Source organism: Anabas testudineus, chromosome 1 (assembly GCF_900324465.2).
Source record: "Anabas testudineus chromosome 1, fAnaTes1.2, whole genome shotgun sequence".
Classification (NCBI taxonomy): Eukaryota; Metazoa; Chordata; class Actinopteri; order Anabantiformes; family Anabantidae; genus Anabas; species Anabas testudineus.
Window position 1 is genome coordinate 25,121,811 of NC_046610.1, and position 26,239 is coordinate 25,148,049.

The 26,239-nt window shown below is 37.7% G+C and overlaps 1 protein-coding gene across 1 annotated transcript in view; it reads left to right on the forward strand.

Annotated features, from left to right (window-relative positions):
• The window catches only part of sorcs3 (sortilin related VPS10 domain containing receptor 3), a 189,500-nt gene extending 164,710 nt beyond the window's left edge, over positions 1–24,790 (forward strand). Inside the window, exons 19-27 of the mRNA XM_026358764.1 lie at positions 5,203–5,389; positions 8,343–8,476; positions 9,586–9,709; positions 10,209–10,321; positions 18,845–18,976; positions 19,055–19,154; positions 21,317–21,422; positions 22,191–22,351; positions 24,171–24,790. Of these exons, the coding sequence (XP_026214549.1) occupies positions 5,203–5,389; positions 8,343–8,476; positions 9,586–9,709; positions 10,209–10,321; positions 18,845–18,976; positions 19,055–19,154; positions 21,317–21,422; positions 22,191–22,351; positions 24,171–24,229 (1,116 nt within the window). The 3' untranslated portion in view covers positions 24,230–24,790. The remainder of the gene's footprint in view (positions 1–5,202; positions 5,390–8,342; positions 8,477–9,585; positions 9,710–10,208; positions 10,322–18,844; positions 18,977–19,054; positions 19,155–21,316; positions 21,423–22,190; positions 22,352–24,170) is intronic.
• The last annotated feature ends 1,449 nt before the right edge of the window (positions 24,791–26,239 follow it).

A 26,239-nucleotide genomic window follows, 5' to 3' on the forward strand; every position in this document is an offset into this window, starting at 1 on the left:
TAATGTTTTCCAACTTCACTGAGAACTAATTTCAGGCTTCTATATCATCTCGGACCCTAGTCATCATCTGCCTCTTCTGGACAGTGCTGCAGTGGAATGTCAAACAGACTGCACTCACATGAGATCGTGTCTACTTTTGCAAACTGGCCGGTCAGAACACAGTAGGCTCAGGATGAAGAGGATCTCAAAGAGATCAACACTAAAACTAACCTTTTCAGAGAATGTGTTAAAAGATAACAGTATAAAGGCCTGTAATACAGAAAATAATCAGTATTTTTACTATTTTGGTGGAGCATTATAATTAAAATATACATACAAAATGATGCATAATAAGGCTTCTTGAAAGCTGTGTAGTGGATATGCATGCACAGTGAACACTAGGGAAGAAACAATGAGTGTGTATTGCTGCTTTGCACTTTTCTATATGATGGGCATTGCATGGATTTATTTTTTTCAGTAGTAGTACAAATTTAATATGTACTGGGATTGGATTTTGCACACTTGTTAATCCTAAATGCAAAAGTACAATGTTGTTAAATTATTCGCAGCTGATCAAGCCAACATTGTAGATTCAGGTTCGACACCTAAACAAATGCCAACCTTGTGTATCCCAGTCTTCGTTAACCTGTGCGACTATTTTTTAATTTCAAACTAACACCGGTGTCCCAGCCTCAGGGCTCCAGCCATAATGTGTTTGGATCTGCTCTGCTCTGGGAGATAGACACACACAAAGACTGACATTTCGAGAGATGGGGTCAGCATCAGTGTCATGCAGATTAGTGAGTCCCATTGTGGCTGATAAAGAGAGCAAATGCAAACACAGAATGGACAGCAGACTGAGAAGAGCTGAGTGACATCCATGCCACCGAGCCAGAGTCTTGTTTGCATGCCAGCTTATTACAGCTCGTAACAATAGCTGCACTGTCAAACCGCGTTCTTAGCTGTGTTCTCTCCAGTGACTTATCAAAGATATCATTTTCTAGGCAAAGTGACACGAAATATTTCCAGATACCTCAGCCAAACCTCCTGTGTTTTCTCACACAAGAGAGTCAGGTAGCAATGGATGGAAGGAGCAAAAGAACAGGAAAGAGAAGAAAAACTGCAGATTTACTGCATGTGTTTCATTTTACTGTGTGTTTCGGTGGAGCTGGTATGGTAATGCAGTCTTACAAATGAAGATCCCAGTAGCACTGCACAACAGTGTGCCAAGGGGAGGCTGGGAGTTTCCGTTTGCAGGTCTGGAAGGGGGGGTGGTGGTGGGAAGCAAGTGCAGATTTGGTCACTGTGGCAGCTGTGTGCTGATCCTCAGAGAGTGCCAGATGTGATTCCCAGGAGAAAACATGGAGACAGCTGAAGACCCACATACCATGCAAAGGCAAACACACATCACACACACACACACACACACACACACACTCTTTTTTCTGAAAAACCCACAGTTATATGTGTATGTACATTTAACTTTATCAACAGTAACCACATACATTTCCCATAAAGAATTGAAGGACACGCTCACTAACATACATCTAGATGATCAGAACTGAATGTAATATTTATTTTACTCATGAATTAGTATCTGCAAGAATACTCCATAAGAAGTTTCATAATTTCATACTTTTTAATTAATTAATGTTTACTGTTTAATTTACTAATTAACAGTTGCTACATTTGAGCAAAACAAAATAGACTGACACTTTTTTAATGAAACAAACTTTTTTCTGCCAAACAAGTCAGACAAAAAACTTTAGAAACCACCATTAATAAAACCACACAAGAGACAGTAGTACTTTTAGTCTGGAATTGAAAGACCTATAATTATGTGACTATGTAATTATATCCAAGTACTATAATTATGTAGTGTAAACGTTGATGAAAATGAACATACATTTGCAAAAAGTCGGCAGATCATTTAAACGAAGAGACATATTCCACAAGGCGAGAGCGTATTGGTGTGCAGCTTACTTGAGCGACATGGCTTTCTTTTGTGGTTTTCTTAATTCTGAGCTAGAAGTGAATGAGTCATTACAGCCAGTTCAATCATAGTGGCACATTGGGCTCTCTCAAGCCAACTGCTCCTGGAGCTCTGGTACATCTCTGTGTGTCATCTATGTGTGTATATCAGTCTGGAATAGGTGAAATTATAACTAAACTACAATTCAATTCAATTCAATTCAATTTTATTTGTAGAGCGCTTTTTACAATTGACATTGTCACAAAGCAGCTTTACACAACCAAAGAACAGTACATGAACAGTGAATGTGTATGAATCATGAAATGAGATTGTCCCTGATGAGCAAGCCGAGGGCGACAGTGGCAAGAAAAACTCCCTGAGAAGGCAACAGGAAGAAACCTTGAGAGGAACCAGACTCAACAGGGAACCCATCCTCATATGGGTGATTACATGCTATAATTAAAATTTCTAGTCTGCTGGAAAAATCTAATACTGTAGATAATCACATTGTAGTTCAGTAAGGTTGCACTGAATATATACCATAGCCTGATATTCTGGATCATAGGTCTAGCCTGACCAGTGCCTATCTATAGGAGGCTGTAGTCTAAAACTATGTCCTGCTACAATTAGCCACCAACATATAGTATTCTGTTAATTAGGGGAACACTGAAATCAAACTTGGATTTTGATGAACAAATTCTTGAAGGTGAAAATCTTTACTAGTGTATATTGCATGATTTGTTTAGACCAAAATAACATAACAGTTAGTAGAATCAAAAATCATATATCCATGGAGGCTGTATTCAAAATCACACTAAAAATCAAAGTTAAAAATTTTAAATCACAGGCTCACCCAAGTTCAGTGAATTTCATCACAGCAACTCATAATGTGACTCAGATATATGTGTGTGCCTGTGTGAACACTCGGCAACATCTGGGCATGATCCCGGTGAGTCAACAGACGGTGTCCTCAGGGATCTCCTCCCAGACCTGGATCAGGGCATCAGTGAACTAATGAACAGTCTGTGGTGGTACTTAGTGGTGTTTGGTGCATCAATACAAAGGATAACCCTTCCCAGACTATCAATGAACTACCACCAAACTGGTCATGCTTGATCATGTTGCAGGCAACATATCATTCACCACAGCTTCTCCAGACTCATTCACACCTGTCACATGTGTTCAATGTGAATTTGCTCATCTGTGAAGAGAGCCTAACACCAATGACGAGATGCTGTTTGCCAATTCTGGTGTCAAGCTGTCAGTCAGTAAAGATTTAAAAAGCTCACAAACCAGCTTAAAGATTGCGACATAAAAGGTTGTAATATAAAAGCTGAATGTCAAACTAAGGCCAACAAAAATTAAACCACAAAGCAAACAAAGGCAATGCCAAGTGGGTGTCAGGTCTAGAAAGTAAGAGAAGAAAAATGGACATGGATCCGCTTTACATACAGGAAGGCCCAGGTGACAACTCTAACATGTCATTCAAGCCTGCCTACTTTGGGAAAGACAAACTCCAATGTTACAATACAAATCCAGGGCTGCTTTGTCATACATGGAGGTAGGTAGTCATCATTTTGAAACTGACATTAGATTCCCAGTCTAATTTTAATACCACTCAAATATGTTTCCACATTGTTAAAAAAAAAAAGAAAAGAAAAAGAAAAAGCTGCTCTGACTGCATTGTGCAGGCAGTGGATGTGGAAGACCGTCTACTGGGGGGTCACACACTCACTGGAACATCATTAACCTGCTGCTGATTATTTTGTGAACTGGCTCTTCACTTGCTTGCACTGCTGTGTACCATTCAAATTCTGTATGACTGACAGCTTATATAATTAAAAATGTCAATTAAATATGACATTTTTCCCATGCTGGTCCTTGTCCACTACAACATAAAACCACTAGGAGGTAATCTGTGTATAGTTCATCCAGTTACCTAAACATCAAGATTTTATTATGGTGTGTAATTGTGTCCTTCACCTAAATCCTGTACTAGTCACTGAGTCAGATAAACAAAGCCTACAATGATAAACTGTGGTCTACAACCTGAAATAAAAAGCTGCACAGCATTGTGAAAGAGTGACCTGCTGAACCACAAAATATTAAAAAACATCTCTGTTTCAGTTAATTATATATCATCAGCAGCAAACAGTGGGAGAGAGCAGCCATTGGTGTCTGTTTCAGACAGTTTCCAGGTAAACATATTTCAGTATTTAACCGGGGTTAATGCTAAGTTCAATGAGCGTCTGTCTACACCTTACTGACATCATATCTGAATATTTCACTAACTACTAATAATACTGCAGTAATAACAAAATATTTTTTTAAACAGGCATATATTAAACATATCTAAAGTGATTTACAATTTTTTTAATGAGGAAAAATGTATTAAATAACTGTCAAATTATTAAACAGTGTTCATGTAAAGATACTATAGATACTAAAGATAGATAGAGAGATAAATAGATAGATAGCCAGTACAGGCTGTGGCTGTAGATGACATAACACAGAAAAGGAGTTGAGTGAAACTAAATAAAAATTAGTTTATATCATTATTATAATAATTGTCCTAAAATATTCTGAAGCTAAAAGATCAATTCGCTGGAAGGCATGAGCGGTGACGTCACTTGGGGCAGCAGAATGGCCAGAATGGTCTCTATCAAATCTATGTAAATGTCATCGAGGTCGTCTGCACTGGGTTAAATAAATGGCAGATTCTTAGATAATTTCCCCCTGCAGCAGAAATAGTTTGCAAAATCCATATCTCAATAAACAGTATCACAAAGTATCACAAACTAAATTACTGAAGCTTATCTATCCATAACATAACTATTTTCTGGAGCTTCTCTAACCTTAACCTAACTGCTTTTGGTAAAGACTAAGCAAGAATGGTGTCTGATGCTAAAGAGCTAGCATTTTTGATTCATGTCATATCAAACCCTTTTTCTATCATTGACAGTAATGCTGTTACCCCAACAGGCAATAGCATATAACAATTTGGAGTGACATTTTCCACTGCTCAAAATGGGTATTTACAGTGTAGCTTGGTAAAATTTAGCTTGAGTTGAGTCTGTGCCTCGTGTACCTGCTGATGGAGTATGATGGCCTACAGTGTTACTTCTTCCCTCTCCCCTAATGATTTTGTTTGGCCTTTCTGTAGTGGTGAGGAGGGTTTCATGTGAAAATGTATTGTCTGTACATAAGTGTTCATCTGTAGCTCAATGAATTCCTCCTGTGTTGTGTTTCAGGGTGACTCTTTGCGGACAAACATCCAGTTGGACTTTGGGGATGGCACAGCCGTGTCCTACTCCAACCTCAGCTGGACTGAGGAAGGAATCAAACACGTGTATAAGTCTGCCGGAATATTTCGTGTCACCGCTCTTGCAGAGAACATGCTGGGTTATGACACCACAACACTCTTCCTGCATGTGACATGTAAGTGTAATGAAGCAAAACCACAGGTTGCTTTGATATTAAAACCTTTGATAAACTGTACACATTGTTGATAATGGAACTCATACCCCACTGTTTGAGAGCTTGGGATCAGTTAGAAATGTCCTTGATTAAAGAAAAAAGATTTAAAGAACATTACATTGGTCAGGAATACAGGTTAGACTTTAATATTGCTGTAAATCTGTTCTCGCTGGAAACAGCTGTATTTTTATTGGATTTAATACATAGACATACAGAGGATCATCATCAGCAAACATTCTTGTACTCTGTTCCAATGGCAAGTTGTTGCAAGTTTATTCATTTAAAATGCTATATTGGACATTAGAAAACCTCTTTGCAATATTTATAAGCTAAAAACATGTATGTTTTCATGGACACTTCTGAGTGACCACAAACCTTTGAACAGTAGCATAGCAGCAGGTGCTAAAACATGTCTAACTGAATGACCGTTGCACTGGTGATTCATTACAAACCTTCAGTGACCAAACACATGAATATGTAATAATCAGCTTTGACAAACACAAACAACTTTTGAGAGACAGGACATGGACGGACTTGTTCATGCGAGATTTCACTGTGGGCTGAACACTAAGAAGTGGGCCTTAAAGGCTACAGATAATTGCCAGATTCGCCAGAACAATGGCTTCTTCTGAAAGTGGAGCAGATTTTACACACAATACACTGTAGGACTCAGACTTTCCAGCTCAATTCAGATGGCAATCAAATAGTGTATCATTTTAAGTTTCCAAGGGATTACACAAGCTTCTGTCAGTATGTTCTGAATCATCTCTTTGTCTTGTTAGTTACTCTTTAATCAATTTGTTCAATCCATTGTAGTTTAACCTTTTGCCATCGATGTGTCAGCCAGATGCAGATTTAGACTCTACTGATGGCAATAATTTTAGTTGGATTTATTTCAGTGTAGCTGATTCTTTCAATGTAAATGTAAAATAGTACTACAGTAAATTCTCAGCTGAGAACACTTAAAACCTTATTACTCTCTCCTTTCATTCACATGTGCTCATACATGCACACACTCTGAACAACTCAAAGTGAGGATAAAGATTAGTTTTGGTTATAGAGGACAAGCACCAACAGAAGCCCCGGCGAAATGAGCACCCCAGACTACAGCACTATGCAAACTGATTTCACTGATGCCTTTCCATGAAAGCAGTGAATTACATCTGTCCATGGTCCAACTTGTTGTTAGATTAGTGTAAAGCAACCTAGACCCCTGTCAGGTTCCATTAGATTCTTAGTGGGGAGGATGGCAGCATTGCCCAGAAGGTATGTCAAAAAGTACATGATGATGTAATCATATTTAAGTCCCAGAATCGGTGCCATCACAATGGCTACACACACACAAAGGAATCTTTTGCCATTTGCACTTTATACTGTAAGACCTGGTTATTACTTTGATAATTACATAACTACCAAATCATTATTTTATTATGACATTTCCTTATTATGACATTTTTTACTTAAAATGCAACTGTTACCATTTAGGGAGGAAGCCGTATATGAATTCTGTGCACAAGTCAGTGAAAACACTGAAAATCACTTACTTACAAGTAAAGGTTTAAGCAAATTAACAAATCACAGATTTGAGTTTGTCTAAAGTCTGAATCTAAATAGCTGTGTCATACACATTACATACATTTTTCACATTTGGAATTTTTTCAACAATTATTAATTAGGAAACTTTGACCTATTTAAAATGTAATGTTCATTATGTATTTTGTTGTCTAGTGGATGTAGAGAATAGTTGACTATGCTGTCAGTTTAACAAAACAAAGTGTGAATAAATGCCTAATGTCTTTGAAAACTTTGTTTCTAACCATGAAAGTGATGAATATTGTCACTGCACAACAGGTAGCATAAAAGAATTGATCAGAGAGAAAATTCTCAGTTTAATACTTTTCTCTCCAACATAATAGAATAAGATAAAAATACATACTCCCCATATACAGCCACTGTTATTATTACTAATTATACTGTACTGCTATCACTGATGGATTCAAAAATTAAGTGCAATCTGGGTAAAATCACACAAACGTACAGTCTTTCATCTTCCATCATAGCATGCACATTGTGAAACAGCTCATCATATACAGTATGTTTTACCTATTAGACAATCTCAGCACAGCTGCCGGCATGAGGCTCAGACAGTCTAATTGGAAAAGTTTGTCTAACTTACTTTGCCTTTTTTGTAGTATACATATAAAATCTGACACTCTGACTGATTGGAAGAACAGTTCTATTGCAGTACAACTTAATGTTTGTTTGTTACTCATTAAATGAAATGGTTGTTTTTACAAAGACAGAAGATCTTTAATTTTCTGTATTCGCTATTATCTAGTTTTAAATGACAGAAACCTTTCCCAAACATCTAATTTGGCAAGTTTATATATTTTTTTCACAAGGAATGGGGCACTGACTTTCACAAGATGCAGCAAAATGTTTTTTTCACAACTTTTTCTCTCTAACAGTGAACCCCTTTAGAGAAATTTTACTATATTTGTTTCAAAAATGTTTGCATTCATTTTCTTAATTTCTTAATTTAGTATTAATTTTGTGGGGGCTCAGTTGCGTATGGGTGATAGAATGGAGGGAAACTTCCATGGACAGAGTGCTAGTTTATCACCAGACATACACACAGAAACACACCCACACTCACATTCACACTTTTGGCTTATTTATGATTTCACCCACGGCACGGTTTTTGGACTGTGGGAAAACAGTAAATGGTTATACAAAAGTAATGGCATTTGGATGATTTTTGCTTTCAAACCTACACACCAAACATCGACAGTACTTGGAATTTGTGACCTTGCCAATTGTCTTTTTCTTATTTTAGTGAGAAAAACATTCTCAAAAGAGTCTGTTTCAAGGATCCATGCACAATATCAGCTCCTTTGTGGTGTTTCTTTCTTAGGTCCGGTGGAGCATGTCCAGCTTCTTGCTCCCTTTGTGGTCATAAGAAACAAGGAAATAAACATCACAGCAGTGGTTTTGCCCAGCCATTCGCGCACTGTCACCTACTTCTGGTGGATCGGCAATAATACTGAGGTAATTCCTTCAAGACGGCGCTCAAAAATGAGCATTTTTCAGTTGTGATGTATAGGTCTGAAATGTCTTATAAGACAGTAATTTTAACTATTGTGCCTCCATCAACCAACCCAGTGTTGCTTCAGTGTCTCTATAAACAATAAACTGATCATCTATCTAACTTGTAAACCTACATTCAGTCATGCAGCATTACTTCACTAGAGATTACAACATAATAACTTTGTTAGACAACCCTTAGACTTGACTAACAGGGAATTGTGCTGTTTTGTGTACGATCATTTAGAAATTATTTATAGCGTCGTTCAGTCTCACAGACTGGTCAGACACATTCAGACTAGAAGCACAACAGTTCAGGGGTACAACACAGAGCTCTGACAAACACTGTTTGCTTGTGATCCAGCAAAGTAGTTGAATGAGGCTTAATTTGACATAATCAGGAAAAGTACTTTACTTTGTAACATGAACATCATACGTCTACCTGAACCTGGAGTGAGACAACCCAGCAGCCTCACAGAACTACCACTGTGGCTTCAACTTTCATTTGAAAAAAAAAGGGAATAAATAAATAAAGTACATATTCTCAAAAGCCCTTTTATTCTCTATGTCACATGAATTATTAATGGACTGCATGTTACAATCCTGGAAACAGCCTGAGTTGGTGAATAAAGCCTGGTTTAGCAGATGTGTCAATTGTAACATGTGTTTTTTAAGCTGCACTGCTTTAAAGAATACTCCACAATTCCTGATTTTGTGTGTGTGTGTGTGTGTGTGTGTGTGTGTGTGTGTGTGTGTGTGTGTGTGTGTGTGTGTGTGTGTGTATCTCACAATAAAATGACTGAGATCTTCAAACAGAATCTAACAAAACAAATGCAACCTGAGCAAACACAAAATAGAAGTCTTAAATGATAATAGTTTTTTTTTTTTAAATAAGAAGTTTGAGTAATACTAATTAGACCTGTGGGAAAAAGTATCTACCCTTTAAGTAACTACATCCAAAAAACTACCAAACTGCATTGATCATTCTGGGTAGAACAAGCAATAAGTGAAGAAATCAGAAGGGGGTTGGATATTTGTTCACTGCATTTTATACTTTAAATTTGTGCTTGCAGCCAGTAATAACGCTCGATGGAAGCATTTCACACACCTTCACTAGCGAAGGAATGCACATCATCACGGTCCAGGTGGCTGCAGCCAACACCATACTGCAGGATACCAAGACTATAGCTGTCAAAGGTTAGTATGTACTTTCTAATTGTGTCTTGGAGCTCACAACTGTTAACAAGTGTGTAGTATTAGTACTTTTCTAACTTGTAACAAAATATGCAAGAAAGCTGTTTTTGTAGTGTCATATTCTGACTCGTCTGCCTTGTGTAAAATATTTCTGAAATGGAATTGCTCCCTGAAATATATCACATTACTGTTAGAACCTCTAAAGAATATGTCTTCATTTGAAATGAAGTAATCTGGCAGCAAGTGTCTGTAAAATGCAATGATTTATTACCAGCGGATGGGTTGGCGTAAAGCTGTGACATTTTCTAATTATCTAGAAGTGCATCTGGTACATTTAGCCAAAGGGAAGTGCAGGCGATATGAGAAACCCTCTTCTTTTCATCAAGTGCTAACTACCTGAAATTCAACTTGAGCAAAATGACAGTTGGCACAGCTCCCTGAGAATAATGCCCCCGTATCCGAGCAAATTAATGGCTGATTCTCCCCCGACTCTCCTCGACAGAATTCTTCAAATCTCTACTTTTATCTTTCTCCCCTAATCTGGACGAGTTCAACCCCGACATACCCGAGTGGAGACAAGATGTGGGGAGAGTAATTAAGAAGGCTCTGCTTCAAGTGAGTGATTTTCATTTTCTCCATCCTCCCCTCTCTCTTCCTTCCATCATTCTGTCTCTCTATCTTGGTTCCTTCCAATCCCTTTTCACCTCCTACTTTCTTCCTAGCCCCGTTACTTCTCAATTATTTCCTACACCCCTATTACCATTGCCGCCCAATACTCTGGGCTCGTCGGTGCGGCGAGAGAACGCCCTCGGGTGATTCATGTGATTCTTCATCAGACAGGTGTGAAGACGCCTCTGCTTTCCTTCTCTCCCAAGATGGCTTCATGAGCTCTGGTTCCTTCATTTTAAAAGTCACTAATAAAACGATCTGAGAACTTAAAGCATGAGCGCTTGTGTGTGTTAGCACACTTGAATGTAGGCGGGGGGCAAGTGCTCTCAGTGTGTGTGGGAAGCTCACCCATCATTGTTAAGTGCTACTCATCTCCCCATTTACAGCTCATGAATTGTGGTCTGCATTTGGTTGTGCTCTTGGCCGTCCTACTGACATATTGAGTTTCAAAGCTTCAGGTGGGCGTGTTTGGAGGAATATTTAAATTGGCAAAGGGGCTCTCATGAGTAACCCAGATGACCTGTGCTTTTGAGCCTATTGCGTTACCATTTCCTATCCAGCGATGTGATGGAAAGTAAAAATTCACCCAAAAAAGATGGTGTTGGTTTTTTGGTATTTATGATATTTGTTTTCTTAGAAATGTGTTCCTTCATCAATGCAAAAGTAACACATTGCTGCTAAATTATGAAGACTGAATCAATATTAGCAACCTGATGTGTCAGTTTTGTTTACATTTGAAGTCACTTTACTGAGGATGGAAATTTCACTCCTAAATTAATCGACAGGTTTTATTGATGCATTCTCAAGCGAGTAAAGAATTGTGCACTTCACTAATCACAGAAATAAAATTACTGTGATTGTGACTACTGGGGTTTTAGTTCAGTCAGAATTAGACTAACTTGTGTGATCTGTTTACAGTTTACACTGGAACTGGACTGGGGTCAGCATGGGGAAAAAAATGTGATGCTGACCGTGATTGACTGGTGTCAGAATACACAGTATATAACTGGAAAAGTTGCGGTGACTTTTATCAAGACCAATTGGTTTACTGCTATTCACTTTTTGTTTGTCATATTACTGGGTACAACATTGGATCACCAATTACACAAAATAAACTACTACTTTGGGGCCTTAAGCCTTAAACACAGCAGAGGACCACACACATGCTTCTGCCATCCAGAACACACAATAGTGTGTTCGTACATGAGAGTCCTAAGTCCTACTTGAGAGTGGTGGGTGCTGTGGACAAGCAGCACCCAGGAAGGTTGCCATAGAAGATGAAAGCAGGTGAAGTCAAACATTAGGTTCTGTATTCAAACTTAATAGTTCCTACATTGTGCAGCCTATGTGTTAAGTTCTACTTGATTTTATGTTGTTGTTGGTCTTTACAAATGTGAGCGTGTAGTTGCTGGTGCTTGGTGGAAGAGAAGGAAGTGGTAAGGTTGGGGTTCCCATCAACTAATGAGCTGATCACCAACAAGGAGCAATGCACTGGTGTGATGCAAATATCAAGAGGCACGTGTCATGTGGTGTAATTAGACGCATGCTGAGCTGTATACAAGAATAGGTCCTTAGGCCTTCACGGGGCCCAAAGCTAGTCCTCAGCCCTCGGGCAGCAGCCTTATGATGGCAGCCATAACAGCCATTTGTTATCAGGGTAACAGTTATAAATGCACTTAAGGCTGTGAGGATAAGCAACTACTGTATAACATCCAACATTCTCTGCTTATGTATATTTCTATACAAACGTGTTCAAATAAGAGGTTTCACCATTTTTAGTTGTGTTCATTTTGAGCAATAATTGATATAATTTTGTTGTAAGAAATATATGATATAATTCAAAGTTGATCTGTGCAAAAATATGCTCCAAGTCTAAAGCTCATACAAGATTTCAGAGTTAATTTCTAAAGCAGTCTCTTCTCCACCAAAGCCAAGCCAGGAAGCGTTATCCAGGAAGAACAGGAAGAAGATTCTTATTATTTCCTAAGCTTTAGAATCTATGCTTTTCTATAGAATGAGGAACATGGAGAAGGCCTTAATTAGCTTCCAAAAGGAACAGCATGCAACAGGATTTGCTTTTAATCATTTCTTCTATTTATACTGGTCATTAGGAAATCTCCTTCCTAATGCACACTGTGGGACAAAGTCCACAGTCCTGCTTCTGAGCATAAATACATTCCACAGTTAATCTGAAGTTAATATGAGGCTTCAGTAGTCTGAATTAGTCAAATCAAGTCAGTGTCTTCCGATGTTACCAGCTTTTCAGTACAAATATCCCTCTTTGTGTTTCCTCAGACATCAGTCATTCCTTGCTAAGCTGCAGTGAACAGTAGCACAAAGATCCTCAGATAAACATATATTTACTCAAAAGGAACCAGGGCTGTGGTTTCTGCCCTTAGCGCCTACACTGAAATTGATCTGGGAACAGATCTCCTCAGTAAGAAAAGAACAAGCTAACAGCAAGCGAAACGTTTTTGTTTGAAGACCAACTTGAAAAACTTCATATCTGTCCTTTAATCCAACAATTAGCTACTAATTGATTAAGTTTCCATGCAACTAAACAGCTTATATCTTCATAGAAATGATTATAGTCCGATAAAAAGTATAATTGAATGGAGCACTACAGAAAGAATTAGGGGATCAAGAAGGGCCCGCAGGTCAATTTTGACCACGTATGAGTCTACAGTGCAGTAAGAGCATTAAAATAACACTGCATCATTGTCATGTTTACACCCAAAGAAATATTACTGGGTTTGGGGCATCCTAATTTACTTAGTAGTAAATAGTTAGATTCTCTTTGTCTAAGTAGATACTGTGGAGCATTTCAGGGACACAATACATATTAAAGGGCTTGACTAGGACAAATCATAATCATACATATACAGCCTCCCTTGAAGTGAAATATTTAAACAGAACGATTGGGTGAAAGTGGCGATGGTTCCAAAATGTGTTTCTTTATTGCAGTATATTACACTTGTGGAAAGTGGCTTATGTGTCACTTTTGTTTTTCATCTTTTCACATTACCCTGTTAGAGTTTGATATCAGCTACTGTTTATGTAAAAGGGTTGTAGATCTGTTTATGAGGTAGGAGTTGACATAAAGTTCATTTCCAGGCAAACATATTGTCCAAGTGGTGACAGGAAGGGTTATTTTCCTGTGTTTTGTCATGGTTGAGAACTCTTGTATGCGACAGAGGCCGGTCCGGAATCAATGGTTTATCAACATAGTAAACAACTCCCTCACAATAAAAACAGGAGCTGAGTGAGAGAACAACTTGCAATTAAAGTCAAGGTCCATTTAGCTCGGGTGTCGAACAGCATGGCTCTGTTGCCTAATCTTTCAAGTCATGTCTGCACTCTTCACCTTGGCTCATTCCAGTGCCACTACCTCTGCTGATTCTGAATATTCAGTAATAGAGGTATATCATTTCCGATTCAGTCTGTCTTTCTTTGTCAACTCCCTCTCATATCCCCTTTACATTTCTCAGTTCAAACTCCTCCACAGCTTACCCGAAGGTTAATGCAAGCTATCACGCTATCATCTTCCTATTGCTTCCCCAAAGACACTGAAATACACTAATTCCACTGGTTCATGGTAAATTATGCACAGTAATATGATGTCTTAATTTTTTCACTCAGTTAAACAGCTGTAATGTTGATTGAATGAATTACCTTTCTCTCAAATGGCCAGGATGCATATAGCATTTAATTTGATTTTATTCACAATAATTGAAATGCAAATCTAAGTTTCAATACACTTTTACAGATACATCAGCTAAGGGTGGTATTGATTTATGTGATTAATCATAACAAAAGTATTCCAATGGTGACTGCCATTGCACACATTGGCTTTGACAGTGGTGTGTCATGTGATTAACTATAAAAAAGGCAACAGACAGTTGTTTTATACTGAATTCAAATTCCAGTCTCCTATGGGAAAGCCCCGTGCCCTGAACCATCCATTCACCCCAAGGTCCTCCTGACTAAAGTATGAAGGTTTAGCTAGGTGGCCATGTAATGTTCACTTCAGCCACTACACATCATCTGTTGCTATCAGTATCAAAGATGGGCTGGTAGGTTCCTGTTCTGTGGATTTCCTTCTTGTTAGATCAAACTGTTTCACTACTCATCCAAGTAGATTCTTCATTCTGAGGAAATATGGTTAGAGACCTAAAATGTTTCATTCAGGGGTCCAATGTAGTGGTTGCAACTTTTGCAACCAAATGAGAGGTGGTTCCATCCTGAAGCCTTTGTTGGTGTTGGCCATTGCTTTTCTTTCTAGTCTGCTTGCTTAGTCTTTTGTTACTAAACTGCTTTATTGTTAAACTACCTCCAGCCTCCTGCATTTAGGTCCTATGTAACAAACTAATGTGACACAAACTGGTCTCTCTCCTTTTTAAAGTTGCTGTGTTTCGGCCCCCCCAATTACGCATAGTTACATCACCAATTGTCGTTCTTGCGGTTTTATATGTTGATTTGTTAAAGATATTGAACAGATTGCAGATGACATTCTGTCATTTTTCATCTGCCATTAATATCATTTTCAAATCCACTAGCAGTTGTTGATCTGGGTTGACGAGTTGGTCTACACTCAACCGTCTCAACAATCATTGGGTGGATTGCCACAGAATTTGATAAGTCAAGCGTGTGCACTCAGTGCCCTATAATGACTATGTAAGTGATTATCATTCACTTCTACTTTCCCCATTAACCTCAACTGTAGTTAAAGTGTGTAAACATGATACCTGCTAATACTGTTAACATTGTCATTGTGAGCATGTGCTAAATACAGCCTCAGTACTATAGCTAAGGATAAATTCAGTATGTATGTTTGATTATCTAGGTGAAGTTATATCACATAGTATTGTGCGTCAGGAGGTTTAAATTTGAAACAAAACATATCACAGCAAAAGCAAAAGAGCCATAATACCTTTCATTTTTGTTCCTTTGCACACCATTTCCTTTCTAGAACATAGTTCTAGATTTTGTATTTGTATCAAACCAATTTGAGACAGGCTTTTCTCTAGCAGGTTACCTCTTCCTGGGGGTGGCTGTGGCTCAATAGGTAGAGCAGTTGACCGCCAATCATAGGATTGGTGGTTCGATTCCCGGCTGCCACGTCACATGCCAAAGTGTCCTTGGGCAAGATACTGAACCCCTAGTTGCCCCCGGTGAGTCAGGTCAGGTCAGCTGCATAGCAGCTCTGCCATCGGTGTGTGAATGTGTGTGCGCGTGTGCGTGTGAATGGGTGAATGAGATGCAGTGTAAAGCGCTTTGAGTACCAGCTAGGTAGAAAAGCGCTATAAATTTTTTGGTGCGGCCTGGTGGCTCAGTGGGTAGATCATCTGCTTTGGATCATCCAGTCCAGCTTTTTAAAATAATGACTGATTGCACTGAGAACAAACATGGTCCGGTCCAAGTGCATTGATTTTTTTTCAGGGGATATTGCCTCTGCTGTCATCCTCTTCACTTTACCTCACCCTCTGTTGCCCCTTTTCTCATTGGAAGCCGTGCCGACAACTATCATTTGTCCACTACTGTGGTACTCAACTAGTGATTTCTATGCTTGATAATTGATGTGCTTTGGCTATAGCCACTCTATTGTCCACCCAGGCCACAGAGAAAACATAAAAACATCACAGGCTTTAAAATGAAGAGTGATCACCACTGAGGCTCTGCCTTCCTCTGCTTGTATAACTGGTTAAGCGCTGAGGGCTTAAAATGCATTTCTGCTGACAAAAACAAACGTTTGGCTTCATCTTTTTTTATCAAAGGAAATACAGTCTTCCTCTGAAATTGAGATAAATCCAGAAAACATTTACCAGATTGTTTTTTGTTTGTTTGTTTGTTTTTTACAATGTACAAGGTACAAATGGGTGAAGACATCAAACAAAGGGGGTCATTTTGTTAGCATGATTTGGGTCAATTTGTCCACGTAAGGGGGAAGAGTCTTTACAAATGAAAAACAAAGTTGTTCTGAGTGATCACCTTTAAACTATAATAAAACATTTATATCCTGATAGGAGTACTGTATTCCAGGATGACAATGCCTCCATCCATAGAGCACAAGGCATTATTAGCTGTGAGTATGAAAATGTGATTCATATGCTATGGCCCTTAAGTCTCAAATCAAAATGGAACATTTACTGTAGGTTCAGAAAAATTTTGGGTTTTTCATTGAATTTGTCAACAGCACCTATGTCTGTAGATGCCTGTGGTCAATCTGGACTTTAACGTACCATCAGACTATATGTATGTGCCTGCATTTTTCTATATTAAGGATTTGGATGCCAAAGCTTCTTGGCTATGTCAAGATTATTGTTCGTGATTGCTCTTTGCATGTCTAAAGAACGCACAATGCCTGCAATAAAAACACATATTTGTGCTAACATGTTTATGTTAGCTTTAATGTCTGACAATTCGGCCAAGGAGTAATGTCATTAACTGAAGTGTTCATGCTTGTACCACATTTCATGGCAGTCCATCCAGTAGGTTTTAAAATTCTAGCAGTCCATCCCCCAGCTGACTACTGAAACCATCATTGTGCCCCTCCTGCAAACTTAATGTCTGAAAACTGGCTCACATCCCACGGCTGGAGATTCTCTTTATGATCTCTTACAAATTTAATTTGTATCCAGCTCTTTTACTTTAGCAAAAGTGTTGCAGAAAGTAGTGTACCACTTATGTAATACTTATAAAGATAAAGCAGAAAGATGGTTGTTTCTAAGAGCTACTCTAGTCAAAGATTTCCATAAGCTCTCAAACTGAATTTGTCATACTTTTTGTTATTAAAAAAAATCTATAACCAATCAAAATTTTTAGAAATAACCAGTTGAAAAACACTGCCATTGAACCTTGCACATTTGCGCAATATGGATACCATTTCTTTAAGTGTTCCTCCACAGGGTTTCATTGTTTTTTTTTGTCTAAGATATTGCAATTGAGAAGGTGGAATGCTCTTCTAATTGAGGGCTAGACACAGAGGTCATTATGCATTCATCACTCTGTTTCTTGTATCTCTTACTTTGTCGATATGTCTCTCACCCTTACTTTCCATCTCTCTCTTATCTCTCTTCATCCTCCTCATCCTCTATGCTTCTCTCTTAGAGCAGAAAAGAGCAGCGGGATCAATAGGAGGGGAGATAGTAGTTACTCTAGTAGAATGTACGTTGTCAGCGTCCCTGATGTTTGGTTAAAACACTAATGTACTGCAGAATACGGAGTCTGTAAAATACCTAAATGGAATCAGAAAGACTATTAAAATATAAGGTAGTGTATAATATTAATGTTTATTTTAGTGTTTTATTGATTTACTGTATTTAGAGTGTTACTATCTTAAAAAGGTCTTGAACTGGTGGAGGAGGCATTCTAAGTTATTTTGGTGTTCCGAGTGGCTTTGTTCCACAGTGTTTCTACTACTGCAAAATATTAGCACTGAACCCATAAAGGTGTAGTTTAAATGTAGTTAAACTAGTGCATTGTTCTACCTTTGCAATGACTAAACAGGTCTGTATCTAACCACAAATATAAGTTAAACTAAAACAGTCTTTGCTGCATCTGAATGTCATGTACATAACGCATTTCTGTTTTAAAACAAAAACAAATAAATGACCAAAGTAGCAATGTTACAAATTATACCTTTTATACAAAATGTGATCAAGGCCAATACTTACTAAAAACAAGTACATGTATTGACACAAGTAAAACATTAAGGCATCAAAGCTTTAAAAACTTCATGAAGAGGATGAAAAAAAAATATGCTACTTAAAAATGATCACCAACATCTGAACCATTGCTGCTTTGGAGTTTAAGTGCTGGGTGTATACAACCACTTAGTTCCCAGCAGGGACTCACAGGCAGGCAATTATGTCTTAGGTCGAAATTTAAGTACATAATCAAGTTCTCTTGAGACTAAAAACTAACTTTTGAAGGAACGTATACTGAAAGGAACCAGTCTAGTACTATAACTAAACTATAGATATGAAGCACATAGATTCTACCTGTAAATGTGCTATATGAATAAAGTTGTGTAACTTGCCTTATTACAGTGCCTACAGTGACTGGTAACAGCCATTATACAGTACATAAAGCAGCTTGATGTGCTGGAGTGGGGAGTGACAACAGAACCCACACACCAAAGAAAAGCCTACAAGCTAATTCAGAAGGTCAACTCACATCCACTGCTACACTCACATGGCATACTCTTATATATAGTATATTCAACACACCCTTTTGACTATGTCTTCTAGTTCCTCTAGTAGGGAATGTTTGGTATTGTGCGTCATAGTGCCTCTTTGCTGCTGCTGTACATTTTTCAATGCATCTCATTCAATGTGGTCATGCTGTCTGAGCTGATGTGACTTTATGATTCTGTGGGCACAGCACAATGTTTTTAATTCAGCAGGGTGTTTGTAATAATCACCTGCCGTGGTGATACATCTAATGGAGCTGGTTTCTGCCTTGCTACAGGTATCTGACTTCCCAGAGGAGAAGCTCTTGGTAGCCGTGTTCCCAGGAGTTCCAACAGCTGCTGAGCTCTTCCTGTTACCTCACAAGAACCAATCAGAGGGCAAGAAAAAATGTGAAGAGGAGCTAGAGCAGGTAAAGGACTCTATTAATTAATTCTCAAATTGTTGACATGTCAACAAGTTGAATATTTATGCTATGTTTGTTTCACAGGTGTCCGATATCATTGTAAGCGCACTAAACCAAAATTTGGTGGAGTTCGAGCTGAAGCCTGGTGTGAGGGTGATTGTGTACAACACACAGTTAACACTGGGTAAGAAACATTTGCTCTCACTGCTTTCAACATAGCCATTAAGTTATCAACCACAATATTAACTTTCAGGGGCACATTAATTATGCCCTAGCATTTTCTGTTTTTCATTTTGAAGCATCAGTACACACAACAGTGTACAGTGTTTTGACAGCAAATTTTCTTTGGTCCACCAATTAAAATTCCTGTCAATCTGCCTCCATCCCAGGCAAAAGAACACAAGGGAGTATGGGAGAGGTTTGATTTTAAGTGGAGCTACTTGAGATGAGGGATCTTTTATGCCTGTCATCAAAAGCTGAACATCTGTTCTATGTCTTTTACAGCCATCCAACCACAAAATGAGTGCTACACTGAGTATAATTATGTTGATTATTTAGTCCTTGAGAAAGAACACTGTACAATTTAAGGGCAGAACCAGAATTTTAAATTGCTTCAGGAATCAACCTCGCTGTTAAGCTGGAAATGAGAAGGTGGGGTGCCGTTTGGGACTCTCAAGCAAACCCTTCCAGAGAAAGAAATTGATGGTATACTCAAAGCTAAATTCAAGGACTAAATAATAGTAAATAATAAGGCTGGTCTGAAAAAGCATTTTCAACAGACTTTTGTCTTGATAATCCCCAGTAGCTTCCATGCCTCACTGCTATACAGATCTTATATTATTAACTGTTTGGCTGTTTTCATTAGGCACATAGTCTCAGGAGGCACACAGCCATGAGTTGTCTGCAGCTCAAAGTACTAGGTGTTAACCGCCTGGCCTGCTCTGTGACGTTTTGTAGTGTACTGAACTCTAATGTCATTGGAGGTGTACCCAGCTGGTTCCCGCTTTATATTCCACCTCCCAAGAAAAGGTCTAAAAAGCCTTCAAGCAGCTTGAAAAAGGTCAGCAGCATACGCTACTCCATCTCTGAGCTGAGGTGAAGGGCTTGAGAATGGCTCTGAAACCGTGGAAAATGCGATGTGATTTTCCTGCAATGACAGACATTAATGCATTCTTCAGAATAATATGAATCTAACGTGGATGCCTCATAAGCAAATGCATGCGCTGTGAGATAAATCATAGTAAGTGCTTGTTCGGTTGGCTCCTTGTTTGAGATTAATGTAAGTACATTTAACCATTTCAGTTCCTCCTGAAATAAATGAATTACCTACTAGTGTCACTGAAACAGCAATTTCCCATTTAAACCTAAGACACTGAAACAAAGAATAAAATTATTAGATTTTTATTTTTGGATCAAGACAAAAAGAGAAACAAATGAGCAAACATTGGTATTTATTTGATGCTACAGTTAAAAATGCCAAACACTAATTTTACATTAAACTTGATTTTTAAATGTGTTTGATTTATACAATGAAAGTGCAATTATTAAAAAAACAGCCACACTTCCATTGTCTGAAACTTGTGTTACATAGCAACCCTGTTTCCTGAAAATTACAATGGCATAACATGATCATTTCAGCTTTCCCCCCTCAGTCTTTCCTCTCATCTCAAGCTACCTAAATCATCTTCTCATTAACCCCTGGCAATGTCTGTTGTGAATTTGTTTGTCCAAATTTGTAGATAAATGAAATCTCATTTGTGATGCTCACAGTATTTAATTTGGTTTAAATTCAGACATTTAAAATTCAATATCACTGCCAAGTATTCCCAGTAGAGTGGAGCTAAATAGATAACACACCAAATTAACTGTCTGTAAATTTTATTGGGAATTCTGCTGAAGAAACAGTTGAAATTAAATTATCTAAAAATCAGGTTTCTGGAAATACACATGCAGCTTCTGGTTTCAGACTAATTTGCTAGATGCTCTTTTTTTGCAGTTTATTTGCACATTTATTAGGCTCATGATGATGTACCATGACACCATCAAATGTTCAAATACACCACACAAACATTTATCCAATGTTAAAATATATACAAGCTTATATAGCTTACAACTATTTTACTTTAATTAACCCAACATTTTTTTACTTTTTGGCAGAGACAGTGCACATTGATTGTGAAATAAATGTTATTCCACATTGGTTTAGTTATTACAAGGGAATCTTCCAATTAATGTTAATGCACACATATACAGGTATTCCAGCTACTTCGCTTTACTTTATTGCACTTTACTGTTGAGTCCGCGTTTATCACATTATCTTTCCTGTCCCCGCTTCTTCTCCCAAAGCCCCCTTGGTGGACTCCAACCCCAGACACAGCAGCTCAGCTATGCTGATGCTCTTGTCAGTGGTCTTCCTGGGACTAGCAGTGTTCCTCATCTACAAGTTCAAGAGGTACACATCTTTGTCATAACTTCCATCTGCTGGCAAATACAGCATGATCATATAGAACCCAAGTAATCTATTACTGTGTTCTCTATTATTGATGATACAATCTGGGCCAATCAATTACAGTTGTGCTGGGAAATTTGATTTAACAAGTCCCCCTAGAGGTTCAAGACATACTTCTAGCAGGATTCTAATGCATGAGGCACACATACCCATCAGTCATAAAATGCATGGAAAACGACCATTAAATGGTTTAATATGCAGTTGCTTTGCCTGGGCTGTTATTTGCTGAATAAATTATTCATACTGAAATAATTCTCTTGAAAACTCTGAGGGGAAATGGAAAATCTGTCATTAATTATGAATATGAAATTGTTCCCATTAGTCTAAAGAGGATACATTTTTCAAGACATTGCACAGTTGACAAAACAGAGCAATTAATAACCAAAATGAATTGTAATTGGAAAGAAATTGGATAGTGACTAAATAAATGTATTTTATGGCGTTGTAAATGTACATGGGAAAAGACACCAATGTTACTGTAATTTGCTTATAAATTAGTTAGTGAAGTATGATTATAGTCAAAAACTTTGAAAACTGACATATCAGCACAAGGCAACAGAATTATTTCCTTTAAGGTTAGTTGTAAAATGCAAAAGTGGGTTTTTGTCTCACACTCTGAGAAAGAAGAATTCATTTTACAAGAAACAAAATGGTTTTCTAATTGCTCTGAGGCTCATTCTCTTCTCAATTTCTTCTTCTGCAAATCATTAGAAAAATACCTTGGATTAACATATATGCCGAGGTGAACCAGGAGAAGGAGCAGGAGATGATTGGCTCGGTTGGCCAGGGTGACAGCACGCCTAAAATCACCCTCAGTGAGTTCCCCACATCCAAAGAACTCATGGAGAAGGAGCTGGATGCCAGGGTCAAAAGTAAGACAAGAATGTTCTTATTCACAATAAAAGATGTATGGAAGCACTCAAAAATGTTTAAAATGGTAATATAGAGGATTAATGTGTGCACATTCACTCCACTGAGAATACTTTAACTATTGAAGTTGAATGATTTTTTAAATAGAATTGGCAACTTAATCTCCTTTTAGTATTATTTAAGTATTCTAAGAAGAGGAAAGCAGAGGAAGCTGCAGAGTAAAGACTGTCCTGGAACGTGCTTTAACATAGTAAAGAATAGATTCCAGCAAGACCCGCAGAACTGAGAACAATGAATAATTAATAAAACCAACATGTTTAAGCATGCAGCCTCAGGAGTCAATAGGCCAGCAGGAGCACAGAGACAGCAGCCTTAATCGCTTGACTATTTGGTCACAGTATGGCTTGTTTAAAGAGAATAATGCAAACCAGCACAAAAACAACAAGATATGAAAAGTAAGTTGTGCAAAAGGTGAGACTAAGCAGTTTGCACAGTCATTTACAGAATTACCAACAAAAAGCAGCATGAATCATCTGGCAAGTGGAATCCCTGAATTCATTTAGCTCTGGGATGGTTTACAAGACAGGTGAAGCCACTTTTTGTCTTGCTAATTCTGACCCTGGTATTGGAATTCAGAAGAACTGTAGTGAACAAAAATGTCTTGCACAGTGGTGGACGCCCTCAAGCGTGTTGATGTATTAGTGGCTAAACATTTTTATTCAACACATGCCCATTGTTACCTTTTGTATGCAACCTGTAATTCTCCACTGAGTTGATTTAGTCTGTTATAAGATCATGTAGCAGCTTGACTTCAGGGTGGCACAAAAGGTTATGGCTCATACAGAATCAGAAAATATAACAGTAAGGACTCACTAAAAAAAAGTACACTAACAATGAATAATAATAATAATAATAATAATAATAATAATAATAATAATAATAATAATAATAATAATAATAATAATAACAATAATAATAATAATAATAATAATAATAATAATAAAAATGTTTACAGATAGGTATTTACATATAATATTCCCTGAACTTGAGCTTTAGAATTTGAAGACTTCCCCATCTATCTTTTTCTGTGATAATCCGTCTCTCAATTTTGCAATGTTGCATTTGCAACAATTTTTGCAAATTCAACTAATCCCCATGTATTCTACTCCATTGTTTTCACACACTTTTGACCGTATTTCACTTTATATGCTTGCTAATGCTACTGTATATGGTGTTACTTACCTAAAGTAAAACCTGCAGACAAAGGCAAATGATAGGTCCACTTATGTTACCACACAGGTAGATAAAAGGTATCATGATTTACATCAGGATTAAAGTAGTAGTCCAAAATATATGTGCAGTGCTGTTTTTTTCTGTAGCTACTTTGAAATGAAAGTTCTCTATAGAGCAAACTTGCTGTTGTAAATTTATATCCCTCTGACCAATAGACTGACCTTTACAGTGAAATAGCCTTTTAATTGACATGCATTTTGTCTATTTATTCAGCAGCATACAGCAAAAATAAAATAAATAAATAGATAAATCCATTTTATTTATTGTTATTGAGTTAATATTGTGTATATGCTCATTCATTAAATTAAATAGTATCACAATGACAAGGATAAATATTAATAATTGGTCACTTTCCGAGTCCTTACTATTTGAAAGTCTCAGGGTCTTTGATTAAAAGACACACTGGACATTCAGTATTTAACATGAGGTGTCAATGTCAGAAAAGCAATTTGTTGTACAGGCATTAAAGGCATAACACTCAACTAACCAACTTGTTTTTCTTCTTTTGTTTTTTTAATTTCTGCTCAGGGGGAGTTGGAAATGCCTGCGAGAGCACAAGGGAGATTCCAAACTGCACTAGCGTGTAAAGTCGGAGAACACAAGAGATTATGTACAGGATGAAGTACTTAAAGTATTGAGTGAGGGGAGGGTGGGGGGTCTTTTTCTGTTTTGTAATTCTCAACACAACTGATGTTAATAGTTTTCTAAGGGACCTCATTTATAAAGACTTGCATGGATGTCTCGTTCAGCAACATCCATGCAGCAAATGTCAATTTATTCAATGAGATCATTGTAATTACTGGCAAAACTTACTCAGTTTTGTGGATGTATAAGCTACATAACGACGTTCATTTGCAGAGTGAAATATCTTTCGTCGAAACCTATGAAGAGTTATGTAAATTTCCTAAAGACTTTGCTTTGAAAATCATTTCTGCGTATATATAGACTATAACGTCTGAGTCTTCAATCAAACAGGGAATATTATTGAAATGTACAATATTATCATGTGTTTTGTTTAATGTATATACTATTACTTTCTACATGCTCGTAGTCTGCCATGGCAACAGCAGAAGATCTGACAGTGGTCTGTTTTTGAAAGTGTGTTAAAAAGTCGAAAACATTACTTAAAGAAATCAACTTTGTTTTTCTAAGGTCCTTGACTTGTGCATGTTCTTATTGAGGACACAATTTATGTGTTGTAGATAAGCAAGTGCTGTAAATAGTTATTTTCTAATCATTCATCAAAAGAGCCCGATTGATTTTTGCCCGGACTTCTTTTCTGCTCCCATTTTCTCCATTTACTGTTGGGCGATATGTATCTAGTGGAAAGACTTTATCTATAAATGCAGGTAGAACTGTATTGGCATATTACAGATTTAACATCCGTCCATTTCCCCAGGAAATGAAATGAAAACAGATCAATGTGAACATGACCATGTTCAGAATGTTTATGTTTTCAGTAGACACATGCAGTTCAAACATTTTTAAATGCGATGATAGTTTTCAAGCTGAACCAAACTTTACACCCAATTGGTGTCACTGCCATTACATTTTGCCGTTGTGTGTATAGCTCTGATAGTTTTGGTCTGGCCTGGCCTAAGGACAAATGCAGAATCAATAAGAAACCTTTATTGTATTGCTACCGGTGATCAAACTCTCAACATGAATGTTTTGGAAGACCGATGATACCATCATTCCAAAATCTGAACTGTGACATTGAAGGATTCCATCCTCCAAAATATCAACAACCCTTCGGTTGGGTTCTGATAGCTCTATTGTCAATCTCCTAGTAGACTCATATTTATATGTCATCCCTCATTTTAGCTGTGTTTGCATGGTTCTTGGGCAGTTGTGGTCTACCCACCATTTTGGACCAGTGAGAAATAGTTTGACATCCATGGTGCCAAAACGATGGGTCCTAATGTTTTTACTGATCCCCCTGACTTTCTCTAGGAGCAGCCATCAGTGACGTTGGCATTAGTGTTTTAAAGTGAAATGTCTTGACATCTATGGAATAGCTTGCTTTGAAATTTGACGACATTGGTATGTATTGTAATGAAGAAGGGGGATCACCAGCTAGCCTTGCACTTTGTTTTTCCCCAGCAGCCTCAGCTGCACTTTACATTTTGTGATAAGTAGCATTTAGCAAATATTAGCATGCTAACCTACTGCACTAAAACATTAGACTTTCCAAACATCAGCACGTTTGTGAGCATGTCAGCATTTGCATTTAGTTCAGCGCTTAAACACACATAAATGCTGCCTAAACCACTCCATTTGTGGCCATGCATCAACTCAGGCGCCATGTTGGTAAAGGAGTTCCGAACATCCAGGTAAGAATTACAACTCACTGACAATTGACATTTTAACACTTTATTCAACTATTGTTGATATAAAAATATTAATATTAAACATATTATATATAAATATTAATCACCTTTATTTTGACAGGAAAATCTCATTGAGATTAAACATTTCTTTGGCAAGAGTGTCCTGGCCAAAATAAGCAGCACTTAGTATTGACATTTGGTGTTGGCTTAGCTTTGACCTCTGGTCTTGTTCTTGATTATTACCTTATCATCGTCATGGGAAAGACA